The 21,504-nt window shown below is 33.3% G+C and overlaps 2 protein-coding genes and 1 pseudogene across 2 annotated transcripts; 1 reads left to right on the plus strand and 2 right to left on the minus strand.

Moving 5' to 3' along the window:
• Positions 1-2,752: 2,752 nt before the first annotated feature.
• Positions 2,753-5,862, minus strand: LOC128160286 (macrophage-expressed gene 1 protein-like; annotated as a pseudogene).
• A 4,239-nt stretch (positions 5,863-10,101) lies between these two features.
• Positions 10,102-13,469, plus strand: LOC128157908 (macrophage-expressed gene 1 protein-like). The gene has a single exon (XM_052820566.1). The coding sequence runs from the start codon at positions 10,102-10,104 to the stop codon at positions 12,208-12,210; it is 2,109 nt and encodes a 702-aa protein (XP_052676526.1). The 3' UTR covers positions 12,211-13,469.
• A 4,310-nt stretch (positions 13,470-17,779) lies between these two features.
• Positions 17,780-21,002, minus strand: LOC128160570 (uncharacterized). The gene is made up of 5 exons (XM_052823905.1): positions 20,857-21,002; positions 20,199-20,263; positions 18,688-18,837; positions 18,144-18,203; positions 17,780-18,027 (listed from the first exon to the last, which is right to left on the minus strand). The coding sequence occupies exons 1-5, from the start codon at positions 20,934-20,936 to the stop codon at positions 17,780-17,782; spliced, it is 603 nt and encodes a 200-aa protein (XP_052679865.1). The 5' UTR covers positions 20,937-21,002.
• Positions 21,003-21,504: the final 502 nt, after the last annotated feature.

Consider the following 21,504-nt stretch of genomic DNA (forward strand, 5'->3'; position numbering starts at 1 on the left):
CGATCTTTTCATTTTGAAGATTCAAATGATGATGATCATAAAAATAATTCTAAACGGTACACAACGGATTCTGAGCGCGTACTAAACGCCATTTGAGCGAGCGGTGAACGCTTTGTGAATAGTGAGCGCGGACGGAACGATAATCGCGCGCTGAGCGAACGATAAACGCACGGTGAGTGAACAGTAAGCAAATGCAAAATTGTGAAAGGAGAACGTTTTAAAGACTCTAACTTATTAGAAGTAATAACAGCGGGAAGATCTGTACTGTGATTCGCATGAGCAGCGGAGTTTAAATCTTAATTAATTTAAATTTTTTTTTATTTTTATTAAAACTCAAATTGCAAACAGAATTGAGTAGTATTTCTTTCTGTTTTGATCATATGAATAATGTAGGCTCTCATTAGACATAACATATCCAAACTTTAGCATTTGGACATAAATGTAATAACAAACTGCTTACTAAAGAAATAAGTTATTTTTCTTTTAAATAAATAATGTCAAGGGAAAAAAACGCCAGAAAATAATTCCGATGTGTACATATAATGACGTCACGTCATTGTTCCTATTATGACGTCATTACAACAAAGCTATCAAACAATTCTTAGTGAAGCAAACAAAGAAAATGATCGTGACTTGCCACTTAGTGTTTTATTCTGTTCGATGGGCATATGGATACCTGTCCTTAAGACTTATGGGTAATTATCTTTACTTTATATATCTATTTCCTTTTTTTTTTTTTTGGGGGGGGGGGGGGGGGCATTTGCTCTCTTTACATGTATAATTAAATTTTAAGCTAGGTTGTTTCTACCTGTATCTACCTGTATCATTGGTTAAGAATTCTGCATAGTAACCACCTTGTATTTGGCTTTAGCCGGATATGAACCCTCCACAGAACCACCATCCCAGCCACCACCCCCACCTCCGCCAGCCCCTTTCATCATCAACCCCCAGGACCCCGGCAGTTCTGTTGACCCTCCACATCTCGTTCCTCGTCGTCGACTCAGGCCCATTGACCACGGTCTACTGCTATGGAAACTTTGCATGAGTACATTTTCTCCGGACATCTTACAATTATAATCACTCTCAACTTGAAACGTCTTGATCTTTCAAATTCTTATTTTTATTGTTGTAAGTATTTCATGTACGTGTACATGTGTATATATACGTATGTTAGATTAGACCTAATTCTTTTAAGGGTTGTTAATTTGAAAATTGAATTAATATATTGTATCATTTATACATACAGGATTAAAGAGCCACCGTGACTTGTTTGGGTGATCCTAATATTTAACTTCGGATTTTGAAGAAACCTTTGCATTTAAACTTTAAGTAGTTCTGAGATGTCTGCTTATGGGAATCTATGATACTGTTAACGGGAGAAAAGAATATCACGCTGATGGACATTAAACATGTTTACATATGCAACTATGTAACATGTGAACATCTGGGATATTGATTACATATGAATTGAATAAAATCTGTGAAACATATTTCAATATGTTTTGTGATATTGAACATCATTAAAGTGACAAAGTCACTATTAAAAGAACCATTTCGCCGAACAGTCATTTCAGTAAACATGGTATAAAAGGAAATTGCAACTCTCTCTCTCTCTCTCTCTCTCTCTCTCTCTCTCTCTCTCTCTCTCTAATGACAATCTGAATTGCTTGAAAATGTTCCAGAAAAGACGAAATTTAAAGCGGAGAAAACTAAATCTTTATTAAATACATGTGTTGAAAATAATTATTTATATTAAAAAGATAACACTATTCCATATATTTTATGCTCTTACCAAAATAGAGACATTAACCTTTAATTACTTTGGTTTTTTTCTTCAAAACTTCCTCAAAATTTGTCATTTAGAAAAGTTAGAGGCGATAGAAAGTGTGATTTTCAGGTAATGGGTGAAGCTTTATATTTTTTTTTGAGCGGGAAAGATAATTGATTCTTGATTGATCAAAAATGCCTTTTAAAAGAGGCCGAGACAGTACAATTAAAGTGTGCATTAGTGAGCAGCTTTTTATTTTTATGCAATCGTAGTTGCAAAGTTATAACCAAAGTAACCTTTATTTGTATTGTATTTGAATTCAAAATAAAACTATTTGCAAAGTTTATAGGTTAAAATCATGATTTTATGACATTATTCTGGTTAAATGGTAAAATGGCTCTTACAATAGCATTGTTTTCCGGTATTAAACTGCATAAAGCCTGATTAAAAGGCAAGATTCGCTAGTTATTCGAGACGGTCGTGTTTTTTTCAAAAGTTTTTTTTCGACTGAGCATCAAAAGAAACCTATTGGGTATATATATACCGCTATATGCCATTTTAAGAGGTATGAGCAAATGAAAGAAAATATAATATCAGAACCAAATCAAGAGATTTTTGACTTTCACCATTTGGTGGTTTTTTTAACAAAAGTAAACCCTAAAACATACAGAAATATGGCAAAAATATACACATTTATCATTGTCAGTTTTGATGATGAGTTTAACTTGTATCACAGTGACCTGAGACATTTAATTCAAATTTTAAATATTATTTTTCAAAATTATACAAAATTGGAATATTTCGGGGTGTCGGAAAACCTTTATTTTTGCCCCAAAATGGTTATATTTGCATTCAATATGAACTAAAATTCTTTGTTTTGATTAATTATTGATTGAATTTATCCTTAATTAATGTAGACCATATTTCACTCTTTGTTGTCTTTTTTTGTTCAGTAATTAAGATGAATGATCAGTCATATCCTTTTATTAACACTTATAATTTCAGCATACATGCACAACAAAAAGTATATAGAAAGAAAATTAAGAACTTGGTTATTCAGAAACAGATTAAGGTCATTCAGTGTGGTAGATATCTATCTTTGTTATATACATGTGTGTATTAAATCATTTTTGTTTGTCACTATTTTGTCCATTCAATGTTGCCGCTGTTTAATTAGCTAAAATCGGACCCAACGTAGTATGCACTTGTTAACATAACCTCGATCTCTTATTCTCTGTCACATGACATAAACTAACCAAATAAAATATATCGTACAGGCTATCAACTATAACCAGTAACCAGTCCGGAAAGCTAAGTTCCCACACAGAACTACCTCTACCACACTGACGTATTGTACAGACCTTCATGATAGATAATGGAACCAGTTATCTAAAAATTAAATGTTAAGCAGTGAACATAAAATCAAATACAATAGTTTATAAATATCACATCATTAAATTACCGGAGTGTACAATTTAATTTGAACATTTGAACATTTGAACAATAGAATGCCTTCTTCATGCGGGATATGAGGGTGGCGACATTGCAGAAAAAAAGATAACCCGTGGCAGCGGGTTATGTAAAAAAATTTCTGTATAATGATTACTAGCTTCAAAACCCGCGTGGATTAGCAATGAAAGTATTTTAATGTTTATACATGTATCAATTTTAGCAAATTAGTAAATTGATCGTAAAAAGCAAGTAAAATTAACTTAATTACATTTAATGTACATCAGTACTTTATCCAAAAGCTAAGTAGCTAAGCAGAGAGATCCAAATGAAATATAACAGGGCAACTTTCATGATTTATATGTTATTCTATGCTTTTATTTATTCCCTCATATCTACATAATATGTAAAGCAAAAGCTAATGTCACAATATCCGTTCACTCAAAGCATGAAATACTCGCAGAAAACTAGAAAATGACGTCAGTATGAACATATGGGTGCTTGTTATAGATATTCAACAAGACACAAATTAACTACGAAATCACAAACAGGTTCCATCTAAAACTAATTTAGGATAACGTTGTCATAATCTCTCCGATGTTTGCGCTTTCGTCGAACAAGAAAGACTATAGTGACAACAATTGCGCCGACAGCGGTTATCACGCCAGCAGACAAACCTGCAACTGCACCTTTTGACATCCCCGACTCATCGCTTTCTTTAACAGCGTGGTTTTTACTGAATTTCTTCTTTAACGTTTTCATTTCGCTGGATGCTGAACTAAGCAGTTTCCAAGTCGATTCGTCTGGGTTTTTACTTTTCTTGTTTGGATCGATGAGTTGAATCCAAGATTCAAAGTCATGAGATATCAAATAGTTAGCTGATTTTTTTAAACTTTCAGCAGGAACTTCCGAAAATGGTGGGAGGTGAACCGTTGGAAATTTTAGATTAGAGAGTTGACCAGTTTGAACACAATACTCTATTTCACAATCATCAAGTATTGTTGCTAGGTGGTTATTGAAACCCTTCGGACAGGCTTTTTTCCCATTTGTCAAAGGATTTCCATTTTGACAGCTGTAAAACCCACCGAAAGGCACGGCAAACTTTCCCCCAAGTTCGTAGTCATCACTGATACAAACCCTAATGTTGGAGGCAACCATCATTGGAATAAAATACAGAGGACAATATTTTGTCTGCGTGACAAAGTTATTAATTCTGTCTGAATACAGCCCACCAAACAGAAATCCACTATCTTGATGTACTACGGAGTTTGGCTTTGCTCGACACCAGTACGATGTGTATGCTGCTGAAGCATAGTAAGATTGATCGTGACAGCAGTCAAAGAAGATCCAGCAACTGTGACATTGGTGCTCTTGTTGAGCTTTGTGCGTTGTTCCTTCGTGCAGGAGAACTTCCTCAAATCCGTCTGGGCACGCAAATGATTGTGTCTGCATATTTTTTGTCGCAAGACTGTCACACAAGTCTTCATTATTGATAAGACTTCCTTGGACGTGACATTCTTGATAAACCCCACCAAAGCTTAGATTAGTGAATGGTTGGTGGCATGAGCCATCGTCCAGATTTGAGATTTTACTAAAGTTAGGTGCATCAGAATTTGTACATCCTGGATAAGTGTTATGTTTGAAGTAGGATGAAATCGCATTTCGAACATTCTGAACTACATCCACAACCAGACTCTCAGAAAGCTCAGGAAGTGATGTCGACGTAATGACGTAATCAAGGGAAAACCCATTCCTATCAACAGCAACCAAATCATTCCCTATCAGGATCCATTGGCGGTCCACCGTATGTTCTTATGTCCGAATTTCTGATACCCCTAATGTATTTTTCAACATTCATATTTGAGTAGGAAAACTGATATTTCGAACTTGAATTTACTATTCCGAGAGACAAACTCGCTGCCAAACCGATTTGTATCTTGTTCACTGTGCTATCTTCAAGCAGGGAAGAGTCGACTTGATCCACTTTGACAATGGAAGCCCCGGCGTCAACACTGGTTAGAACATGCGTACCGAAATCACGAACCAGAAGTTCGCTCTCGTACTTAGAGGACAGTTTTTTGTTTTGTTGAATATATCCGGCAATTCTAAGCAGACGCTTGCGGAAAGATTGATCAAGCTGTATATCTGGAAGAACCTTGGCTGTGTAACGAACAAAACTTGCCTACACTTTTGTGGTGAATGACTTATCCTCCAGCTGATGTTTTTTAATGTGTTCAAATTCGGCAGAGAAGCTTGCAGCAATTTTTCCACTTTCGACACCCGCCGAAGCTTTTTTGTTGACAGAAAGAGCTGTGTCTGACTCATACTGAGACCAATGATCATACACCTTGGAAAAAACATTTATGTGACTTGTCTTGATAGGAATGGTAACGATTCCGTCTGGAAGTAGATATCTTCTGTCTTCTGTTGTCTTGCATTTTGAATAGTTAAAACTCACTACGATCCCACGATTTTCGTTGACAAGGTTATCCCAACCAAATCCAGGCAAAACTTCCATCATAAAAGGCTTTTCTTCTTTGCTATCAAAGCAGGCTCTAGGATCCCCAATAGTAAAGTTTGAGGCATCTGCGGTCAAAACTAAAATAGCCAAACATGTCAGAAATAACGTGGCCATTTCTGCTACTGTCTACACCTTGAGTTGTTCTGTTCTGAATACATCTTATCTATTATAAACAAAGATATGGATATTTATCCATTAAAACTGATGTACATTTATCTTAAACCGCAGGATAAGTTTTCGACCTATTTTGACTGCGGTTGACAAATATTGCTTTATCAATAAGGTTAGGTATTGTGCTTGATTTAGAAGTTCATCATTAAATGAATAACAACACTACAAGTTTAGGTACTTATTTTCGTACATTTTTAAGGTCTTTGTTTTTCTAGAAAATAATTTATACATACAATTACCAAAGGAGATATCAAAGTATGTTATCTATTGGCTTTAATGTCACTTTTATGTTTCGACGGAAACCAAAGACCAAACGAAATAGAGTAGAGGGTCTTGTTAATGATTATGTATGGATAATCTTTGGTTAGTGAAATAGAGTATTTGGGAAGTTGCCGATACATTTCTTATGATACATTGTATCTTCACATTTGAGGTTATAAATATCTATGTAGTCTTTAGAAAATTAAAGAATTGAAAAATTCATATGATTAAATCTAAAAACAGGTGGATATGTCGGGAAAATGTGTTGTATTTAGCCATACTTTACAAAAATTGCCTGTACAGACAAGAGATGTGTCCAGATTGGAGTCCTGTTTCTGGTTTTATTGTCTTGGTTTAATGTCATATAAGATCTTCGATAAAATCATTTCCCGTTTTATCTGCCTTACATTTCACCTATAAAGTACTTCTTAGATTAAGGTTCAAAAAAATCAAACAAGCAATTAAAGTCAAAGCAAAGTTCTCTTGATGTTCTTTATGAAGTGTCACGTTGAGATGTCATTCGTGTGTCTCGACATATTTTGCTCATTTTTTATATATTGATTAATTATTCTTGTTCTAACTATGTTTATTATTAAAAATCTAATAGTATTCTTTGAAAAGCTTCCCTCTAGCTTTTCATGAAAAAAAAGTCTGCATAGATTTTATACTGCAAGCAACATCGAAGTACCCGGATGGTAACGTTTAATTGTGCGAGGTGTTCCGAGAGACTTTTGAATGTTATAGGATTTCAAATTTTCCCGTACTAAATCTTTGTAAGAAATCAATTTTCATAACAGGAAAGCTCGGGATTTTCTCTGTAATCTATAGCAAACTTTTTTATCACCAGGCTTCTGAATAGTCTGATAAGCAATCAGCAAACACCAAACATATAAGTTGTAGTTTCACATACATAATCTATCACTATCCTTTATCTGCATACATCTTAACATAAATTAAACATCTAAGTGAGACACATGATACTTCAATGCAAACATTCCGAGACATGAAAAGTCCCCCCCCCCCCCCCCCAAACCCCAAAACACCAGATTATTACTGAAATAAATTGCCACCCCTGGCTCTAATTTCTGACAGACAACGACGCCTTGGTGATACATTGTATCACTGAATTGTCGGTATACCGAAATAGTGTTGGTACTGTCACACTTGGTGTAAATCTCTTTATCGAATGAAGTGCTCCGGATATACAAAAATCCGTATCTGTGTTTTTCTTTTATTAAAAGTCTTAAAAATCAATATTTTTCAATATATATCCATGAAATGAAAACCTATTTATGTCGATATGTCTATTATGTATTGCGTTAGTTGTTCTATGTCAAAATGCAATACACTACAAAAAAAGGCATACTCATGATTTTTATGTTGGTAAGATGATAAAAAGAATATCAAGATAGAAGTTATAATACAAAATCGGTAGACTTCTATACGCATCCGTCAAAAAGAGGCGTTAACGTTTTTATGCCTTTTAGAAAGGTGTTTTAATACCTTATTCCCATTTTAGCTAACGCGTAATTACGCCTTTGCTTTGAAAGAATGACAAAGACCGTCGTTAATGAAATTAAACATGTTTATTACCCATAAGACTTTTCTTCTCCTCATATGGTGTCCAAAGAGCTTCGTCCTGAAATTGATAGTATTTTTATGATTGCTATTCTAAAATGATTATTATGTTTAATAAAAACTTTTCGAATTGTAATTATTTCTTAATGTTTCCTTTTTTCAAGATTTAAAGTTTCTTGGTAAGTGTTAATTGAAGAAGAAAAGCATCCAATTAAAATCTTTTTGACGATATAGAATTTATAACATTTTTGTCGGTGACAGGGTATCGTGAAGTAACATAGTGCTGCTACCTAAAAAAAAACCCCACATTCCTGAAAGTGTTAAAAACCACATAAGACCTAAAGATGGTGGGTTATCAAAATTTCATATACAGTTCAAATGAAAAATAAACACTTTGTGTCTGATATTCTTTCTCTGCTAAAATGTTCAAACGTAGCTAAAATTAAATAGATGCCTAAATACGTCGTTAAAATTTTAACCCGGAAAATTACTGAACGGGGTATACGTGAAAAGTAGAGGTTAAGAATGCATACTTCCTTAAAAAAATACAATTATTAAGGTATCAAAATAAGGTCTTGTGAACACCGGTATATCATAATACTTATATTCTTATCGTATAAATTAAATTCAGGTCGTTTAAAAACCTTTTGTATTTTTTTTGTATCTAAACTGAAGTAGTGGTCATCAATCAAAAACATACACATTTCTACTGTGGTTTTTAATCCCCCATGAATTTTGAATTTAAAGCCAATGACCAAACGTGTCAAATGGCATTTCCTGATTTCTTCCTCGTTTTAACAGTAATCGACGTTCTTAATCTTTTGATTAACTTTTTTCTTTTCTTTTCTTTTCCACTAAAGTACTTTAATTTCCTGATATCCAGGAATTTTGTCATCCAAAGAATGATTTTTATAATGATATATGTCTCCAAAGCAAATATTTTTATCGATTATACAGATAACACATTATTTCCACCCGATGTTGAGGGTTTTCAACCAGTTTACTTCCAAACATGACCTTGTGGGTTATCTTGGGAATCTCTGTAAAATATACTTTCACAAACTTCCCGATGCTTTTATGTAATTAGTGATAAGAAGAAAAACCTAAAGAAGCACATAGGTTCAAAATTTTCACTTTGTATATACATGTATTTGAAACATTTATCATTTTTTGTTAAAATGTACATGAACGTTTAAAAAAGGATTTAAATATCCCATAAATGCCATTTAGCTTGTAAATTAAAACGGTGAGGAATACACCGAAATTGTGGGTTCCTACTTGCTTTGATAAAGTCACTAATGTTTGAGATACCCACCCCTTTTAAAAAAAAAGATAGTAATTTAAATCAGTTGACAATGATTGTATGGTAAGCACGGAACAGTTATCATTTTCAATAAATTTATTTTTGTTTCTCAAACTTATGATCTGTAAATGTAATGATATTATAAATCTATAAAATAATTAAACTAAAGAAATGCGAATCGAGCACTAAAAACAATATCCAGATCCAGAAGTATTCTACAGTTAATTTTAGATTTAACTTTAAACCGCTTAAGAACCGTGTGATTAGATTACTGATCAATTACTGAAGGGAGTGATTTTATTGATTGCTATTTAATTTGATATCAACATACTAGTATGTTATTTCGCATGGCAAGTAGTTTTTTATAGCTCTATATAAATAATTACACATATTGTTTTATAATATGAATTCTCGGGGTTTTTTTCGACAAGAATTCCGAGCTAGATGAAAACCCCATATGAATGACCTTGTGTTATATTCAAAGATAGAATTAACGCAAAATCTACGATGTATCATGTAAATGTACCAGTAATCGAAATATTTCTGGAAAAGTGTATAAAAGCAATTTTTAACAAACAACAGTACTGGTTCTATATTTATATTGGTTAATCTGTCTTTGAATCCAAACGCTACCGCTATAATCGAACTCTGGCGTAGGAGTACAGCCGACTACAAAAATATCTAAATTGTTCGTTCCATTAAAAATTTGATATTTGTTTAGGAATTTATAAATAAATTTCCTTGAAAAACAATGCTTCTGAAAACATTAAATCGAATTTATTGATTTTTTTAAGTACTACGTTTTGTTGGCGGTGATATTTTGTGCTTGGGTCCAAACACTGTTTTTACTTCCGGTTTGCCAGAGTAATGGCATAGGAGAGTTGATTAAAATCAACTCCCAATAAGATACACTGAATTGTTTCCTTAAAAATGACCACTGGTAATTTGACTGATAAGAACTTTTCACTTCCTCTTTTTTATCTTTTTGTTATCATTATAAACGTTCTGCAAACCTAATCTACCCAGACTTGCTAAAACTATTGACCAGATATGTCAAAGATAGTTCTGCGCTTTCTCTGTTTGGCGATTTCTCTTGTAAATTCAGAGGTGTCAAACTTTACATATGGAGACCCGAGGGCATGTTATGATGGCAAAGGAGAAAAGCCGTTTATGTTTGAGGTTCTGCCTGGATTTGGTTGGGATAACCTCGTCAACGAAAACCGTGGCGTTGTTGTGAATTTCAATTATTCAAAATGCAAGACAACAGAAGACAGGCGCTATCTTCTTCCAGACGGGGTCGTTACTATTCCTGTCAAGACGAGTCAAATGAACGTTTTTTCCAAGCTCTATGACCACTGGTCTCAATATGAATCAGATACAGCAAATTCGATCAACATTGGTGCTTCGGGAAGCATTATGGGAGTAGACATTGCTGCAAGCTTTTCTTCTGAATATGAACACATCAAAAAGCATCAGTTGGAGGATAAGTCGTTCACTACCAAAGTTCAGGCGAGGTTTGTGCGATATACAGCCAAGGTTCTTCCCGATGTACAGCTTGACCAGTCTTTCCGTAATCGTCTGCTAAGAATCGCTGGGCATATTCAACAGAACCGAAAGCTGTCCACTAAGTACGAGAGCGAACTGCTGGTCCGTGATTTCGGTACTCACGTTCTAACCAGTGTCGACGCCGGGGCCTCCATTGTCAAAGTGGATCAAGTCGACTCTTCCTTACTTGAAGATACCACAACAGACAGAGTAAAAATTGGATTTTCAGCAAGCATTTCCCTTCCTGGTATAGCAAGTGCAAGCATCAAAGATCAATATTCAAACACAAAAACAGAACTTGAGAAGTACATGAAAAGCGTCAAGAATTCGGACATTAGAACCTATGGGGGACCACCAATGAATCCGGAAAATTTTACGCTCAGCAAATGGACAACTACCATTGGGAATGATTTGGTTGCTGTTGATAGGAATGGATTTCCACTTGACTACGTTATATCCACGACAACATTCCCTGAGCTATCTGAGAGTCTGGTAGAAGAGGTGGTTCAGAGTGTTCGACAGGCCATCTCGTCCTATTTTAAACATAACACGTATCCAGGATGTACAAACCCTGATGCACCTAACTTTAGCAAAATCTCAAATTTGGACGACGGTTCATGCCATGCGCCACGCACTAATCTGAGCTTTGGGGGAGTTTATCAAGAGTGCCTCTTCCAAGGTAAACTTGTTAATAATGAAAACTTATGTGACAAACTTGCGACCAAGAATCCGCAAACACAGGATTTTTCGTGCCCAGATGGATTTGAAAATGTTCTTCTTTACAAAGGAACAACACATAAAGCTCAACAACAGCACCAATGTCACAGATGCTGGATCTTCTTCAAATGTTGTCATGATCAACCATTTTATGCTTCAGCAACATACACATCGTACTGGTGTCGAGCAAAGCCAAACTCTGAAGTGCATGAGGATAGTGGATATCTGTTTGGGGGACTGTTTTCAGACAGAACCAATAACTTTGTCACGCAATCAAAATCATGTCCGCAGTATTTTAATCCTTTGCTGATTGCTTCCAATGTCAGAATTTGCATAAGTGATGACTACGAACTTGGTGCAAAGTTTGCGGTGCCTTTTGGCGGATTCTACAGTTGCCAACATGGCAATCCTCTGGTTGATGGCAAATTGAGCACAGTGTGTCCTAAGGGATTCAGTAACCACTTAGCAACAATAGAAAAGGATTGTGAAATTCAGTATTGCGTGCGGACTGGTCTACTCTCTGGTTTAAAATTCCCAACCGTTCATATACCACCATTTTCTGACGTCCCAGCAGAAAGTATAAGAGAACCGGCTCATTTCATTATTTCCCATAACTCTGAGAACTGGGTTCAACTTGTTGATCCTGAAATGAAAGGTAAAACACCAGAAGAGTCAACATGGACAACACTAGACTCGGCACCAAAAGAAATGGAAACTTTAATGAAGGCATTCACCGATAATCATGTGGTCAAACTTAACGATGAGTCAGGAATATCAAAAGGCGCCATTGCAGGTTTGTCCGTTGGTTTGACGACTGCTATCTGCGTGATCATTGGTATAGCCATCGCCGTGCGACGAAATCGCAAACTAAAAAGAGAATATAACAGAATTGGATAAGTCTCAGTTCAGGTTGAATTCATTATCAAAATATTATTTTATGTCAAGGGCAACAAAGTCAACAAATATAATTGTCAGTGTGTCTTAGTGTATGAAAAGATATACAGTAATGTAAATCAGTGAATGATTAAAACTCATTGGTACTAGTTATCTTTTTTTTATTGCAATATAAAGCTGTTTGTTTCAATACTAAGAGACTGTAGCAAAAATGTATTCAGTAATCTTGCTTTAATTTGATGGTGAATGAAATGGATGTAGGCCTCTGATTAAAAATTAATCATATCAAATACAAAGACAAAACATGAAATTTCAAGAATCATTTCAATTATATCTATTGTTGTTTTATTGATGTGCAGTGTATTCAAAATTATTTTTATGATTTATATTTAAAAAAAAAAATTAAAAAATCATTTTTTCTGCATTTGGGGGTTTGAATATTTTTTTCCATAAGTATATTGTCATTTATATTATAATTTTAACTTTTATATTTAAAGAAAAAAATGAAGTCAACCTTTTATTGCCATGTCCCTATCAAAGAGATAAAGACTTTAATGAAGACAATCAATTTTTTTCTAAATAATATAACCAAATTTTCGACTTATAATTCAATGGTACTTAAGATAAATCAAAGTACTGAAGAACTGACGGGAGTTGATTTTGTCGATGTTTATTTATTTTAAAATCAATGATATGTTATTTTGCATGACAAGTACATGTATACGTAGTTTGTAATTTGAATTACGCATATTTTTATAATGTGAATTTTTGAACTTTTTCGACTAGAATGTCGAGAAACCTCCATATGAATCATGTTAAATAATATTTAAAAAATAAAATTAATTCAATCAAACTATGTATCAGTGGTAGAAATATTTCTCGAAAATTGTATGGATCCAAGCAATATGGAACTCTAGTCTCGTTCAACCAAACGCTCGGCTGACACCGTAAATCTCCGACAAGGGTTTACGGAGACAGCCGAGCGTCGAGTTGAACGAGACTATATTGAACTCTGGCGTAGGAATACATACGACTACAAAAAATATTTAAATTGTTCGTACCATTTAAAATCTGACTATTTTTAAGGTATTTGTAAATAAGTTTCCTTGAAAAACAATGCTTTAGCATACATTACATCGAATTCATCAATTATTTTCAAGTACTAAGTCTTGTCAGGAGCAATGATTTGTGCTGAGGTCCAAACACTGTTTCACTTTCGGTTTGTCCGAGTGACTGCATAGGAGAGTTGATTAAAAATCAACTCCCAAAAATCAGTTTTTGTAGATTGTCGAATTTTACAGGTTTAAAGCGATGGTATATTTCGTATGAATGTCGGTAAAAAAAAGTCCCAGGAAAAGGAAAGGTAACATGTTTGCTCATACAGATACTCAATGACATCACATATGCAGGGTTGTCTCTAAAAATTGAAATAGAAGGAAGAAATGAAAAAGTAGAAGGGGGTCAGGGGGTCTTGCATATAGCTACATTGCATTTAAAATGCAATAATAGCAGGTTTATTAAGGCATCATAGGCAGGGGAAGTCCCCGCCCCCGCGTCTTGGAGACAACCTTGTCATACGTGTATGCATGACAGATCGTGTAAATCTCTGTACCTTAACCTTAGCTTCTGCTTTCACAATTTTTTTGCATCTCACCCACGGGAGAGTATGGGGACACTTGTAGGCTTTCCACTCCCGTTACCCGCATTTTTGTAATGAATTACCAAGGGTTAACATTTTAACAAAAAGAATTTATCGAAGCAATTGACAATACTGTAATCACAGGAGGAAGCTCTGCCATTCAGTCAACTGAATGATAACTGAATGGTCTGGAAAGGTGACTGAATGGCACAGATACGCCATTCAGTAACATTTCAGTTACCTCTTAATCACCTTTTAATTGACTGAATGGCAGAGATTAATCCTATGAGTGTTCATAAGTTCTTATGAATTGCAAGCCCCTCTTACATCACACAGTATATGTGTTAATAAAGAGCAGTACAAGTAGTTATAATATTATAAAGTGACATAAGCATGTTCAAAAATAAAACGTGACCAATGATTACAAACACTCGAAGGCGATATAAAACTCGAAAGCATCTAAGTTGATCAGTAATATAATGCGTCCAAATTTACTGGTATCCATATGGGTAACGCTTTTATGGGTTTTCATGATAGTAATTATCAGTACATAATTTTATAACGTCTGCCAAGATAGAACATTTTCTGTTGGTTCAATTCCTGCCTCTTTTTAATTTGCGGGATTCTTTAAATGTCGTCATGTTTGTGAGCCACCTGAAGATATGCCAGCTGAAAATAAAGATAATCCATGAATACGCACATGTTACACTTGATAAAGAGATATATTGCCATAATTCATTTAGTATTCAGTTTCAAGATTATTAATGATTGATTCAGTACTTATCTGCTTCTGTCACGTTGCTAAAAAAATTTAATAAGTAAATTTCCTATTGGCAACCTTTTACATATGTCATCTTAGTAGTTTGGGCCTGTTTTATAAACAAATAAGGCCTGCTTTGATTGTAAACTTAACTATGTGAACCTGTATATACTAAATTCATATTAAAGTAAACATTCTAAGACAAGATGAACAAGTAAACATGTATAATGAACTTTACTTCTTTGTTCAAAGAAAATCTTCAACATATTGAGTTCTTTGGATGGAACTTCATGAATGTATTTAAATATATGACATTTTCTCATAATCCATACCACTTTCTTTTTATGCTGAAATGTTATTGTTGTACTGGCTTTTCAAGAAGTTTGAGGTTTCATTTTCAGAGAAAAAAAATTGTGTGCCTATTTTTTAGTTTCAAAATTTACACATTTCAGACCGCAATTACCGTTTGGGCCGGGATTTTCCAGAAAAATCACGTTTAGTGTATCTAAATCATGTATATATACTGAGTTTTTTCTCAAAATAACGTTATTTTATCAAATTGAAGAGCGTGCTACTGTCTAAAAAAAATTCAGACTTATTATGTACCTCCTTTTCTGAAAGACTCATCACCATTTGGCGCTTTATTTAAAAACTATGATGTCAAAGTTGTATCGAAATTTCATTGTTACATGTACAATATGTACATAAAATGATTATTGTTCGTGTGCCATTACAATAGCAAATTACAAATTCAAGGGTTATGCAGACCCTTGACGACAAGGCCCTAGCTTCCATATATTGTATATTTAAAAATTATTACATGTATTAGAGCATTTTGACAGCAAAGTCATTATATATGTCACTATATGGTGTATGCTTGCATCCACTTCCTATACGTTTATTTATTATTAAAACCAGGAGGTAACAAAGGTGAGAATAATTCATCATCTAAATTGGATGTGGCTGTTTCAATTTGTCAGAGAACTATAGTGTTTGGCTTTTGTACTACTATATCTGTAGTAGTACTCTTGGGAAGTAGTATAAAGGCAACATCCTTTAAAAATACTCATACAATTTTCAATGAGTTGCGTGATTAAATTGAAAATCCTTCAGAACCCGTATATAGCTAGTGTGACAAAAAGATTGTTCTGTTAATCGGGCTTATTAAAATAAAGTTCACAAATATCAATAGCGTTAACGTTTTGATTTCAATGTAAGCTATTATTTTCATTTTTTTTCTACAAACTAATGTAGATTGATACTATCAACAACTGGCAAACAAAGTCACGGTGGTAATCTAATGGGTACCAATTGTGCCCCATTGTTAGCAGACCTATTTTTGTATTCGTATGAAGCAGAATTTATTCAAAACCTTGTACGTGAAAAAAATAAATCACTCGCTGTGGCTTTCAACTCAACATTCAGGTACTGTAGGTCGTTTTAATTCCACGGTGATAAAATTTCACGAATTCTCAAACAGTACCAATTGCGATGGTTTTAATTTCACGCTCCAAGAAAACCAGTTGATCAAAGTATCAGCATAAAACCGTTTTGAAAAACTAATGTTAATATTTACGATGGGTTTATTATAGCGGAAAAACGATAAATCGCGAACATTATTTCCCGAACATTATTTGCCAATTTACAATATATTGACGACGTATTATCAATAAACAATTGTTATTTCCATACTTACGTCGACTCGATATATCCAAGTGAACTTGAAATAAAAGATACATGTACCACTGAGTTTGCGTCATCTGTTTCATATTTTGATATTTTACTGGAAATAGACATTGATGGTAATCTAACAACTAAACTTTATAATAAACGCGATGACTTCAATTTTTCTGTAGTCAACTTTCCTTACTTATGTAGCAATATATCTTTATCACCTGCATATCGTGTTTTTGTCTCTCAGTTAATTCGATACACAAGGGCATGCTCTTCGTATTAACAGTTTCTGAGGAGAGGCAAGCTACTGATAAACAAGTTGATAAACAGGACTATCAACAGTCTCGTTTGAAGTCATCTTTTCGTAAGTTCTATAATCGATACAACGACCTTGTCAGCAAATACAATTTTCCACTGGGTCGCATGCTGACTGACGTTTTTCATACTAATAATTAATCACCTAATTATCTACGGAGTTTTCCAGTTCTTTTTCCGATCACGACAAAGAGAACACGGCAGGTGTGACCGGTGTAAAGAGGATGTTCACTCTTTTATGACACCTGATCCTACCTCTATTTTTAGGGGTCCGTGTTGCTCTGCTTTGAATTTGAATTTCGTTTTATGGATTTTTGAGATGGTTAACAGTTTGTTATCGTCATTTTTTCCACTTACCAGTAGCAATATGTATGTATTTTTCGCTGTATTACTTGAACCTCTTTTACATTTGTTTTTGTTTTTCTACGATGGTATCTTACACAATGTTATCAAATTACAACGGAGACTTCAATATTTTCTTTTATTACCATCACTGTTGCAGCAGTTTTCATGATTTGTTAAAAAAGTTTAAGTTACACATCAATTTACGGTAACTTTGAAATTATTAACATCATTTTAAATTTATTATTATCAAGTGTTGAAATATTTGTATGCATGTAAATTGACATAATAGTAGAATCTACAAAAAAAAATGATCTTACCTAAATTGGGAATTGAGAAAAGGACAAAAACGTAAAAATAGGTTCAGATATTTCTCTGAACAAACATTGTTCAAAATATATAAAAAGATCGCATGTTGCAGTTTACATGCACATATAAGCAATGCAAGTTTTTTTAATGATTAAAATGAAAAGAAAAATAAACTTATTCATTTCACAAATAAATTCTAACTTTAACAAATTTCATATTCAGTCTCGTTTACAACCTTCTCTTTCAGCAAAGCTGCATTTCATAAACAAAGCGTCAGGTTAAACTTGACATTCATTATAGCTCCACAGAAATCTACATCTACCATTTTACTTTCATACCATATAACCGACCGCCATCTTGTGGCTGATAAAAAAGTGAACATACCTTCTTGATAAAGAACTATAATGTACTTTACTTCAAAACCTATTCTGTCATTCAACAAAATGATACATCAAACATCTAAAAACTCTTAATTATCAAAATCAAAAGTTTCAAATTGTTTTGAGGCATATAAACAATAAGACAGTTTCATTTCAGTCTGTTCTTCTATCTTCCATTTCAGCAATATCTGTATAAACGTCACCAAAGGTAGTCAAAAGGCCAGTAGGCCGAGATAATTGTAAGCAGAGACATATTTCTCTTAAAATTGCAAGTATTAATATAAAACTGAATAAAGATCCAACAACAAAAATAACTACATTCCAACCAAAATTGGTTTTTGAGTCTTGTGTTTTGTCTCTGCGTTGTATTTTAGCTCTGTTTTCATTTTTAGAGGTTAATTCTGTGAAAAAAGGAGAAAAAACTCGTAAGGTAGGATTATCGTTTACTTCATATAATAGAAAATGGTTTTTCTGGTGTAGGGACAGCTCACAAAATAATATTTATGTTCATTTGTACCTTTTGTTTTTGTTGTGTCCTTTATTTCATCTTTGGACACACATTTATGGCTCGTTGTTCCTATTATATATTAAGTTATTTACTAAAAGTGTTTACTTTATTCAATAGTGCGGTAGTTCTACCAATATTGGATCGGTAATGTTAAAAAACAGAAAAATCAAAACATCTTGAAAAACATGTTTTAAAAGATTACCGGATTATAATATAACCCTTTTAATGACGATAGGGCTGACATTTGATATCAAATTAAAGAATTAATAATCGATGAATATAAACTGCTAGAAGAAATGTTTATCTCTATGATGTACACAGCCAACGTTTATATTGTTGTCGTGTCAGCTATCAAGTCCACAATTTCATAAAGGCTGTTATAATTATATATATTTTGGTCTACGTGTGTCAAATTTATTTTAAATTTTAGGCATTAATCTTTAAAATGTTTATGCTTTGACTGAAAAAATACATATTTTAGTTAAAAAAGAAAATAATAAACAACCTTGATATTCAATCATTTTTAACTACAGTTTACTTAGAGAAGACCTACCTAGTATCTCAACTGGTATCCGAGTAGTAGAAATACAGCCCTGGACATGGTGACAAGTTGAACAATCGCACTTCTGGAGACACATAATTCCGTAATATAATGGAGGACATATATTTGTACAGTTGACACCAAAATACCCGGCTGGACATTCTAGACATAGCAGCATAACGTTTAAATCTGAATTAAACAAAGGCTACAAAGGCCTAAAAATGTTATAAATGTGTGGTTACTTTAAAAAACAATGTGTAGCATATTTAAAAGAGCTTTACAACTCAGAAACAGGCAAATAGTTACATGAGCTTGTGCGTAAAAATGCTTTTTCAAACTCAGTTTTAATTTCTAAAACATCAGTAATAACGTTTTGTGAAAAGCATTGTTTAGCAATCAGAAATAACATAGCTTTTTAGTGAAATAATGTAACATCATTTTTTCAAAAGTACACTGGTCTTTATAATCTTTATAACAATATCTAACTTTTAATCAAGGAACTGTACGCAATAAATTTTTCACAAAGTATATTCAATGCAATACATTAGTTGGTCTTCATGCACGTCTTTGTTTATATTTATATCACAACCTAGATCGCCTTAATAATTCATGTAACTGAGATACATTTCCGATTAAACTTATTTCCAGTTTAAATTTATATTTTAATGATTTGAGGTTTAGATGTTACGTCGTATGATTAATGTTAATTTTTTTTTATAGATAACATGATTATAAGTTCATACATTTTTGTGTTCAATTTCTGACCTTCATTGTAATATACTAGTATTCCTGTTTCCCGTTCAATTCAATCGTTTCCTTTTCCTTTATTATCTTATTCATTTATTTGGAATAGGCAAAAATAACTTGTTTGTACTACAATATCACCTTTTGTAGAGATATAACACTCATTTTATAACCGTTACGGCTTTTACGTCCTTTTTTCGCGTTATTTTGCCTAATTTTGCGCACCAACGCTCGATAATACAGGTTATTACGCCTTATATTTTCTTTATTTAGAAAAGATAAGTGATACTTAAACACTCTAGTAACATTACTGGAAATCGGGTTAAAAAATGCATCATTGAAATGTCAATAACAAGGTCATGTGTAATGAAATCTTATAAAAAAAAAAAAACTCGTTATCTGCGTTAATTCTTAAAAATTGCATAGTTTTAATTCTTTGTAAATTAATTACATAACACATGCATGTTATTTGATAAGGCTAGAAATAGATCCTAAAATATTACAATTACATATTCACATGTGCACGTCGTTGAATAACTTCAGCTCATGATTTATCACATTTAACGTTAAGGTATGCATTTAGAGAATAAATTTGTTCATTAAGAAACAAAATTTTTAAATGTACATGTAACCAAATGATTTTAATTTGCATTCTATTACAAAAGTTTTGTAATGGTGTTGTAAATGTAAATGTGATGTCATGATCAGCTATTAAATAATATATATTTGAACGTGCATATTGATCTTTTTCGTCTTCTATAACTTAAAAAGTACAGTACCTATGCAATAATCTCCATCATGGTAATTATTGATCGGACATTTATGATGTTCCCCTGCAAAAGCTCTGAAAACCAAGACAAACTGTAAATTTAGTATAAACGGTTCTTAACACACACACACACACACACACACACACACACACACACACACACACACACACAGTATCAATCTATCTACATGTATATAACACCTATTTAAAGGCCAAGAAAAACTTATTATTGATCTGAAAGCACAATTTGTAATAAATGGACAGACCTCAACATTACGCATTGTTTAGGGATAGTATTTTTTGTTTTATTTCTTTAAAATTTAATACATGTAAAATTCAAGTAAAACACCAAAGCCAAAATGCTATGATATACACCATATGTGTATCAAATTATTTCAGTACGTTAAAAAATGCAGTTGCAATAAAACAAAACATTACAAATTCAATTAAGATGTTAAGAATTTCTTTTTTACTTTAAAATCGGTTAATGTCAAATACAAACCCATTTAATTGTACACTTTAGTACAAAACCCCTATTCCATTTAGCTTAAAAAAATACCAAAATTTATATCTAACTTAGCATGCCGATTCCTTGTAAAACGAAACTAAAACATTCCATGTACATGTAAAAAATGACAAAGTGCAAATGAATCACCTCCAAAACATACCTTTTTATGACATAATTTAAGTTGAGTGTCATCAGCAATGGAATTGCAACTGTAAATCCACAAGCAGATTTTGAGTACATGTTTTCTTAAAAAATGTACTAATGCATATTCAATATTATATACATATTTACGTCATATAAAAATAAGGAAATAGTTCATATTTAAATAGCATATAGAGGCGAGCTCTACCGGCAAGGCGTGTGCGAATAGAAAATTCTGACCATCTGCACATTCATTCAAAGGGTTTTTCTTTGGCGTCAGTTACTTGGACCAGTTGCATGTATGCCCTGTTTTTATCGGATCAGCAGTTCTCTGAAAATATGGTTTCCCATTTTTAGTTCTCACAAAAACTAGCTGCAGGTCGGTAGCTCCCGGTCTGAAAAAATTCGGATGGAGGACCTGGGAGCTACAGGACCACCCATAGAAAAAAGTGTGTATTTATTGCGCAGACAACCGTGCGCTAGTTTTCGACTAATTTACCTTATTCATACGCAAATTCTGTGAAAACAATTAGTACCATTAAACTCTTTCAGACCGGGAGCTACAGACCTGCAGCTACACAAAAACAAGCAAGATAAAAATAATTAATGACTCTACATGTACATTTTACTGCTGACACAACCCACACGGATATGCAAATACACTTTC

This window comes from Crassostrea angulata, chromosome 8 (genome assembly GCF_025612915.1).
Source record: "Crassostrea angulata isolate pt1a10 chromosome 8, ASM2561291v2, whole genome shotgun sequence".
Lineage (NCBI taxonomy): Eukaryota > Metazoa > Mollusca > Bivalvia > Ostreida > Ostreidae > Magallana > Magallana angulata.

What these genes read in the sequence shown, in the direction of transcription:
- LOC128157908 (XM_052820566.1), top strand. Translation starts at nt 10,102, where the DNA reads ATGTCAAAGATAGTTCTGCGCTTTCTCTGTTTGGCGATTTCTCTTGTA.
- LOC128160570 (XM_052823905.1), bottom strand. Translation starts at nt 20,936, where the DNA reads ATGTACTCAAAATCTGCTTGTGGATTTACAGTTGCAATTCCATTGCTG. An exon ending in TTAAATTATGTCATAAAAAG is followed by an intron (nt 20,264 to 20,856) that starts GTATGTTTTGGA and finishes CTTGGTTTTCAG; the next exon opens with AGCTTTTGCAGGGGAACATC. An exon ending in GATACCAGTTGAGATACTAG is followed by an intron (nt 18,204 to 18,687) that starts GTAGGTCTTCTC and finishes AATATATAATAG; the next exon opens with GAACAACGAGCCATAAATGT.